A 9,683-nucleotide genomic window follows, 5' to 3' on the forward strand; every position below is an offset into this window, starting at 1 on the left:
TTGCTTAAATAATTTTTATTTCAAAAATATTCACTTGATCCCTAGACACTTTTGATGTGTGTAGTAACAAGTAACAAAATACATAAGAAAATCGTTAACAAATGGCTCACGTCACCGATGATATCCGAGCGGGCGCCGACAAGCAAATGCTTCGCTCTGGACCTGTTCTGCATTTATAACGTGGTGAAGGACGGTGCACAGCCGAGAGGGGTGTACAGCTTACAGTATTATCTTTAAATCTAACATATGCAATATTATTTAAATTACATTTTACTTTGATTTTTGTGTACCAACATCTCTTCCTTTATATAAAATTGATACATTGGGTTGCTTATCCTGTATTACAATTTATGGACCCGACTATAAGCAGTCCAATTTACTGTCCAAATTTGCCTGTCTTGTACATAATCGAATTCACATAAGTGTCGTAGTAACCTTTCCTTTTTAGTTTACTTTTCACAATGTTAGTTTTAGCATCATATTGTGCCTTTTGCAGTCTAATGGATAGTAAGTTGTAATGGATAGTCATCGTTATTGTATAGTGCTTCAACTATAATTTATTTTGATTTACCAAATACAAGCTCGTAGGGAGTGTATTTAGTGTCAGTGCGTACGGTACTATTGTATGAGAAACACCAATAGTGTAACCATGAACTCCAATTAAGTGGATTATTTTCTGTCTGAATTCTTAAAAATGCTGTTAAATGTTTGTGATTATTTTCAAGTGAACCTATTGTTTGGTGATGGTAGGCTGTACAATTCAATTGTTCTACTTTGAGTAATTTGCAGACCTCTTGCATTACTTTACAAATATATTTGGTTCCTTTATCCATAACAATTTTACCTGAAATTCCGTAACGAAGTATAAAATTATTGACAAAACTTGATGCTATTGTAACCGTGTCTTTAGACTGAACTGAGTAGGTCTCGACGAATTTTGTCAAGTCGCACTGGACTGTTAAAATGTACCTGTAGTTACTGCTGTCACTTACCGACGGACCCACTATGTCTAAAAATACTTTATCAAAAGAACACTTGCCTATATCCGTTATCACCATCGGTTCTTTCGTATACTTACCGTATTTATTTCTTTGACATTTGTCACATTTTTTTACAAATTCTGTGACGTCTTTCTTCATACCTGTCCAAAAATAATTTCTACGTAAATTATTCAGCATTCGACGAATACCAGCATGACCACTTGTGGGCAGCATGTGGTAATCGTTCAGCAATATCCTTTTCATGTCGTTGTCATTAATTTTCTTTATTCCTCTCACAATATTTTATTTATTATTAGAGTTAACTCTTGTATAAATATATTATTATTTCCATCTTTTACTACATAAATTGTGTCTATATTTATTTTTTTACACAATAACCCTAATTCCCTCACGAAGACTTCTCGAGTGCAACATGATTGGCTGTTAGGTTTTACGTAAATAGTCGATTGTGTTTGTACATACGCACATTCACACATGGCGGGATTCAGTTTTAAATTTACTTTTCGAAGCCTACTCAGAATATCTATAAGGTTACAATAATGACTGTCTAAGTTTCTACCAAAACAAATCAAGTCATCTAAATAAACAAAGCATTTGTCAAAATTATGTCCCGACATGGCCACTGTCATGGCTCTAGAAAATGAGCTGGGACTGGTTTTTAACCCCATTGGTAACCATTTCATTTGGTACTGACCTGTTGGGGTGGTGAATGCAATATATTTACGACTCTCTGGTTCTAAACTTAACTGATAATATGCTTGGTTTACGTCTAAATGTGAAAAATACATGGCGCCGGAAAGTGAATCCAATAAATCGGTAGTGTTCGGTAGGGGAAATTTATCATTTACTAGTCTTTCATTCAGTTTTCGAAAATCAATTCCCAATCTCCATTTTTTATTTCCGTTGTCAGTCTTTTTCGGTAACAGGAGAACAGGACTGGACCATTCGCTACGGTAGGGCTCAATTATGTCATTTTTTAGTGTCTCTTTTACTTGATTTTCTATTCCTGCCCTCTGAGAAAAAGGGAGCCTATATTGCATGACACAAACTTGATCCGAGTTTGCTTTTAACTGAATTTTGTGTTGTTGACAATTTATCTCCTGATAAGAAAAATACGTCTGCAAACTTTGCACAAATATTTTGGATTTCCCTCCTTTCTTCTGAATTTAAATGAGACAAATTTAATTGGTTTCACATTTCCTTTACCCTTTCTATCGTAATCTCACTTTTTTTTGTAATCACATACTGTATAATCTTTAAGCTTTTCGACTGTCGGACTGAAATAGAATAAACTAACCTCTTCGTCGCGGATGTTCAGTATTTGAATACAAATTTTATTTGAGCGTGGCTTAACGATTCCCCCTGCAATAAATACACCTTGACATAATTCTTTCGACTCTATTACACAATCTTCTGACAATTTTGTGTCTATACATATCAAATATCCTTTCACACCTAGGAGGTACAGTAATGTAATCATTTTTTGTTTGTTTTTCTAATAGTATCGTGTAACATTCGTCTAAGTAATATAAACTAAATTTATTTAATTCATAGTTGTTGTTACAATTATATTTAATTACAAAGTCTTGGCCAATTATTCCATTGATCTTACATGGAATCTTTTTAAAAACATGAAACTTGTGACTAATTAACTGTCCACAAATGGCAACGTCTAAATAAACATAACCCTCTGTTCGCAACTGTCCACCTGTACCATTAACGAATGTAGATTGTTTATGTACATTCAACTCATTTACGGTTTCTAGTTTCACGGCTGATAAAGATGCTCCAGAATCTACTAGCCATTGCTTCGAAATATTGCCTACAGGTAATGATATAGAGTTGTTAAACTCGCAAGTCAATATACAATTATTAGGGTCGAAAAAATTCTAATTCGTTGATGTTAACTTGATCGTTATTTTGTTGTGTTGTATTCTGTGTATCATTTTGGTCAAAGCATCGTACATGATGTTTACGGGTATTTCCACGACTGTGACTATTGTAATAAAACTTACCTCTCGATCGAGTGCTCGGGCGAGAACGTGTTGTCCAACTGTTCTGCTGCCTTTGGTAGTTACTTAACGCTGATGTCGACGGTTGCTGATTACACTCGTAAGATTTTCCCCGTTGAATGTTACCTCTACTCCTGAACATTCTTCCTCTGGAATTCCTTGAATTGAAATTGTAATAATTACCTCTTGACCGCTGTCCGAAGTACACTGCTCCTTCCGTCTCTGGTCGTACACAAGATAATTCTTCCTCTTTCGCAGCTCTTATACTGTCCTTAAGCGAAGTGTAATCACGGGCCGCTAAAATGATGCTAAGATTACGATTTCTTAAGCCGCTAATGAATCGCTTGATCGCCAATTGTTCATTTAAAGGTTTTAGTACCTTGTAGGCGCTTTTATCTCCGTCGGCCTGAGAAATCGTCAAATCCACAAATAATTTCTCTATCTTTTTGCCGTAATCATTAATTGATAAGTAATTTTGTTTTATACCTATTAACTCAGCGTGAACCGCGGTGGAAGATTTTTTGGGTAATAAGTTTTGCTTCATGGCTTTCAGCAATAAGTCGACAGCAGCGTAAGTTTCAGCTAAGCGCAATTTCGCACTTTCTGTCAATCTCGTTTTTGAAAGACATGATGTTATATGAATGAGAAATGATCTGTGTCCTTTAACATGGAACTGTATAGTTCAATCGAGTTAATAAATTTTTTTTGTAACTTTATCTTCCGGTGAAGAAGAACCGGCAATAAGGATACAGCAGTTTTGAACTCGAATTTCTCCATAGTGCCGCTTTTATCTATATGTAGTATAATCTTTAGAACAAAAATCTACGATTTGATTATAGGTTTCCTCAAAGTATTGTATAGTTCTTTGTATTCCTATTAGTGTTTCTGTCTTTATTTGTTTATTCTGAACTTGTTGATTAACTATTTTTGCTTCCTTGCCAAATTCCTCAAACTATAAATTTGCTGACAATTTTTCATTAAATTTTTTCTTTGTTCTCTTTTCTGTAACTAACTTTACCAAAGTACTTTTAATTTTAAGCAATTTTTCATATAATTTATCTATATTAGTAGCCATAAATAGTTCTTAACTTGCATATTTATGTCTTATTTATCTAAATTAATAGTATAGTGTCATTGGTTACACGATTAATTAGGCATAATATTGTTAAAATTATAGTTCATATATGAGCTAATGACATACTTCACTAGTTCCGATTTATTGCACTACACTTTTTATTCGCATTACTTTTTTTTGTTATATAAAAAAATCACTCACTCACACTTCCATTTTGGGAGGATCACGTCGAAAAAATGACGGGCGGAACACGTTTGACTTCAAAGCAAATTCTATAACTTGCCTCTGCATTCTCTTTTTCTGATATGTCAGTATTAAATTAAATTAAATAAAAATTGTGATACTGTTTGCAGTGTCATGTGTGGCAGAGCGGTTGGAGCCGGTCAACTTCCCAAATCTGAAACTGCGGCGTGTGCTCAAAGGTCATCAGGCCAAGGTGCTCTGCTCAGACTGGTCCCCTGACAAGCGTCATATTGTCTCCTCCTCGCAGGTAAATCTCAACCAATTGTAGACGTTTTTATGATACCAAATGACAGAACGAACAACGCGGCTTGTTCGTGATGTTAAGCCACTCGCCTGTTTATAGCAGTTGCAGTGCCACTCCAAGCCTGGAAGCGCAGAAGTGTGAGGAATATTGTCACTGCGCCTTTACCCTGAAACATAAGTTGACAAGTCGTTTGTGCCTGTAATTTCATCAGCACCCTTACCCTTCGAAACTGGAACGCAGTACCTAACGCTCACATTACTTCTTGGCGGCAGGAGTAGTTGAGGTGGCAGTACATTTTTGTGGTGCGGTGCACGCTCGGATTCGGACGTGCTCCACTACACAATAAGAATTATAATAATTCGCGACCCGCGCGGCAATAGCCGCTGCACGTAATTGACTATGGGTTCTCAGCAACTCATAGCCAACGAACTGTTGGCGTTTATACAACACGCCATAGATACCATGGACGAAGTCAGCATCGTGCAGATCTGCAAGTCAAATTTCAAAGAAGAAGAGATTTGCAGTGGCAAGGCGCTGCTTTTCCGGACGTTTGGCAAAGCCGAGCAGATGCCGTCTCGTCGGAGAGATGGAGGAGTGAAGAGTCTCCAGGACATCATAACGTTGTTCAAGGAGACCGACCCAGACGACGTGCCTGCATTCGTGGCGAAGGAGCTGCATAAGCTGCCCCCTGTCACGTTCGACCACGTCGACGTCACCAGGCTGCTGAAGGACATCACGTCCCTAAAAGCAAGCCTTGCTGAAGTTCAGTGTAAGTTGGAGGCCTCAGACAACACCATCAGTGAGTTGCGTGCCCAAGTTGCATTACTTAGTAGTGCGGCTTCGGTAAGTAGGTCACCTGAGGCCTGCAACGTGAACACTTGTCGCGGGGCGCAAAATGCTTCTTTCAGCAGTTTTAAGTCGGCTGACATGCATGTGTCACCGACCTCTGGCGCTGTTGCCGCGCGCGTTTCCCCGCACCCCGCCCCGCCGGAGACGACCCCTTCACGTGATTACGCAGCTGTTGCCGCTGCCCGACCCAGTACTCCACAACCACAACCCAGGCAACCAATGAAGGGAAAACTGAAAAAGAAACTCGTATCTGGAGCTGCGTCGTCAGTACCACCGAGACGAGTTGATCAGTGCGACGAGGACGGCTTTCGGAAGGTGGAAAAGAAAAAGAAGAACATCAGCCGAAACCTTAGTGGCACCGCCCTGACTGGCCCGAATCATTTATTGCGTCCAGCGGTACCGACGACGTTGTTATACGTGTCGCGTCTTCATTACTCCACCAAGTCTGCGGATATTGTGGAGTACATGCGAGTGAAGGCCAATGCAAACCTGAGGGTCGAGCGGTTGGAGTCGCGCCACAACGTGAATTTTAATTCATTTGTGGTGCGAGTACCAACTCAACACCTGTCGACCTTCATGAGAGAAGACTTTTGGCCGAAGGGTGTCATATACCGGCGTTTCCGAGGACGGCTACCGGACACTCACGTTGCGTCACACGTCGAAGTACATACGTGTAAATAAATAGTGTTATATGTATATTATCATGTTATATTGTATTTATGATTAGTCCGTAAGGTATTTATTTAATATTTCTGTTATTGTTTTATTATATTATTGTTATATTATATGTATGTTAGTCTGTAAGGTATGTATCTATGGGTCCTAGTTGCCTGAAATAAATAAATAAATAAATAAATAAATAAAATAAAGTACTTCACCTGACGAACTCTTCACGAGGAGCTCGAGTGCTACCAAAGTAGCAAGACATTGCAAGCATTTGTTATTGAAAATAATAGCCCCCTTTACATAGTCACTCTATCGCGCGTGCGTGCATGCGCAATCGTGCTCGATTACCTATTTCAGATTCAAGCGAACGTTCTTTCGCGCGCGATTGCTCTTGTTCGTTTTTGTTACAATGGATAGAGCGTTCGAACGAAACTGGCGCGTGTTGGAGAGCGCGATTGATGAGCGCAATCGTGCGGTCTTTTCCTTTTCCTTCCGACGTCTTTACGCGCGCGCTCATCCGCGCGCGATAGTGTCCGTGTAATGCCCGCTGATATGACACTTCACCTGCATTGCAGGACGGCAAACTCATCATCTGGGATGCATTCGCGGCCACCAAGGAGCTGACCATCGCGATGCCCAGCACCTGGGTGATGGCCTGCGCCTACGCTCCTTCGGGCAACATGGTCGCTGCCGGGTGAGTCCGCCTCTTTCGCACTCGCGTCGGGAGTGTTTCGTGATCGCACGAGAAGAGTAATCGACGCCCGTGTCTCCAGCGGCCTGGACAACAAGGTGACGGTGTTCCCGCTGGGCGAGAGGGAGGGCGAGGACGCGGCGCAGCGCAAGCGCACGGTGGCCACGCACAGCTCGTACCTGTCGTGCTGCCTCTTCCCCAACTCGGACCGGCAGATCCTGACCGGCAGCGGCGACGGCACCTGCGCGCTGTGGGACATCGAGTCGGGCCAGCTGCTGCAGAGCTTCCAGGCGCACGCCGCCGACGTGATGAGCGTGGACCTGGCGCCCTCGGAGATGGGCGACACGTTCGTGTCCGGCGCCTGCGACCGGCAGGTGCTGGTGTGGGACATGCGCACGGGGCAGGCCGTGCAGGCCTTCGACACGCACGACTCGGACGTGACGTCGGTGCGCTTCCACCCGTCGGGCGACTCGGTGGCGTCGGGCTCGGACGACGCCTGCTGCCGCCTGTTCGACCTGCGCGCCGACCGCGAGGTGGCCCGCTACGCCAAGGAGAGCGTGCTGTTCGGCGTGGGCGCCGTGGAGTGGTCGGTGAGCGGCCGCCTGCTGTTCGCGGGCTACGCCGACTACACGGCCTGCGCCTGGGACGCGCTGCGCGCCGCGCGCGTGTGCGTGCTGTGCGGCCACGAGCACCGCGTGGCGCACGTGCAGCTGGCGCCCGACGGCACGGCGCTGGCCACGGCCTCGTGGGACGCCACGCTGCGGGTGCGTGCCGCCGCCGCCGCCGCCCGTCGCGTCGCCGCCGTCGTCGTCGTCTCACCGGCCGCTTGTTGCAGATCTGGGCGTGAGCTCCGCGCCGGGGCGCCGGGCGCCGGGCGCCGAAGGTGCCGCAGGCTGCGTCAGATGTTCATACCAAAAATTAAGGCTGTACCTGTTTGGTGACTCGAACGCGAGTCGCCAGCGCGACCGACGCGAATGTTAAGGGTGACGGTTACAATAAGAGGTTTTAGAGTTGTAGTATATTCCTAAACGTAACTGCGTATGTATATTTGTTCCTAAGGAATACTTTAGAATAGACGTGTAAAACCTGTGATTAGCGGAACGTTTCGGTGTTCGTTCAACTGTCGTTCAACTTGATTAATTCTTGCAGAATGTAAAATAGCGCTTTGACGTCTATTAAAGTAATCAAGATTGTTTCTAATCAGAGGTACTGTTTCTACCAGAGGATTTTTGTAGACGTGCTTCTTAGTATGACTGTACGACAGTGTCCGAATAAAAGGAGTGCTATTTTACAGACTGTGTTGTGTGCAATAGAGGAGAATCTCGAAATGCTTCGCCCGTCTCTCAGGGTCAGGTGCTGCCTGTCTGAGAGGCTTATTACGGCGGAGCAGGACCGCGTCCCGCCGGCGCCGGTCACTACCGTCGACAGATTCCGCTCACTGTTGTAGCCACTTAATAATAGGTACCATAATCTTATAGTATTATTATATTAATAAATTTGATGTTGGAACGTTTTATCTCTCATTCCTGGCCACTGACTGGCAGCGTCTGCCCTTTTAAAAATAAAAGATGTCACAAACAGCGTCCAATATCAAAATGGAAATGTTTGTTGTATGTTGTTTACTCTGTTGCCTGTAATTGGCTCGCGACCAACGGCTTATTAATTCTTTGTAAATTGTATGTAATGCTATTGATTGATACACTAATAAATATATATAATTGTTCATCATACTGAGGCCACACAGGCGGCCGAACAGTTACCATGCTGGACCACCACGCAAAAGTTCCAGGTTCGATTCCTAGGCCAGGGAAATATTTGTATGCCCTACAATTTCTCGTGAGTTTACGCGTAATTTGTGGTTGTCTTTGTGTGTCCATGGCACCCGCGATACAAGGTTTCCCCTAGTGCGGGGTTATGAGTGTGTGTTTTGCTATTATTATTATAACGTAAACCCTGTACCTACAATAACAAAATAGATATTTTAATGTTTGATGAATTTAATGATTTAAAGCACTTTTCCTCAGAACAGCTGGTGCCATCTAGTCAGCTTGATGTGAACTTCTGCAAAAATACCCTACATGACTAAAAAAAAAGAGGTGCTGAATTCGATTGTATTTCTTTTTGTTTATATAAACGCGATTACCTACTCCAATGTTTGTGAAACGATTTCGATGATTCCTATTTTGTTGGAAAAGGGGTAAGTCTCAGTACTTGTCTCGTATAAATATGTAGAAAATATCTACCTATGGCCACAAATTAGATGATGAATTTCGATTATTGAATCATCCATATTCCATTGACCTACTCACAACCTACTTCAGTAAAACTTTTTTTGCTCTATTTATTTAGGGGCTTTGATCATTATTATTATATATGTAAAGCTTCAAGTTCTTACTCACTGATAGAAATAGATCGCATACTTCCCGATATGGTGGAAAAAAGATATTTATACCGTTGTACGCGGATAGATTCCAAAGCAAAGAATCAAATGTGAGAAGACCTAAATGTGAAAAATATGAAAGAGTGATCAACGGCCTGCAAAAACTATAATATATGGAGGGAATATTTGTGCACTTTTATGAGGTACACCTGGTCAATTTCCGCCGGAAGTAAAAAATGATCGATATTCAAATAAATAAGATGGCCGCCATACAAATTTCAAAGTCTCCTACCACGGAAACTATTAGAGATAGGTAGGAGCTGCTCAAAGGAATGTCATAGAGATTAATAGTGGTCAGTTGACCTGGGTTAAAAAAAACAAGATGGCGAATTAAAAATGGCGGCCGAAGGAAAACTTGCTCCGATCCGGCTAAAAATTGGTATGCGGGGGTCTTTAGGAGACCTTAACCATGTGGCTGTCATATAAGCGTTTTTTTTTTCGCCAAAAATGGCTGCCGAAATG

The 9,683-nt window shown here is 42.4% G+C and overlaps 1 protein-coding gene across 1 annotated transcript; it reads left to right on the forward strand.

Annotated features, from left to right (window-relative positions):
- Window positions 1-4,434: 4,434 nt before the first annotated feature.
- LOC113234202 (guanine nucleotide-binding protein subunit beta-5a) lies at window positions 4,435-8,591 on the forward strand (the record flags this gene model as incomplete). The annotated part of the gene is made up of 4 exons (XM_026469499.1): window positions 4,435-4,578; window positions 6,666-6,784; window positions 6,864-7,545; window positions 7,617-8,591. Coding segments are annotated over 4 exons (957 nt in total), but the record flags the coding sequence as incomplete, so codon positions are not given.
- Window positions 8,592-9,683: the final 1,092 nt, after the last annotated feature.

The sequence above is a fragment of the Hyposmocoma kahamanoa genome, unplaced genomic scaffold (genome assembly GCF_003589595.1).
Source record: "Hyposmocoma kahamanoa isolate Upper Pololo Valley unplaced genomic scaffold, ASM358959v1 81068, whole genome shotgun sequence".
In the NCBI taxonomy this organism is placed as follows: Eukaryota; Metazoa; Arthropoda; class Insecta; order Lepidoptera; family Cosmopterigidae; genus Hyposmocoma; species Hyposmocoma kahamanoa.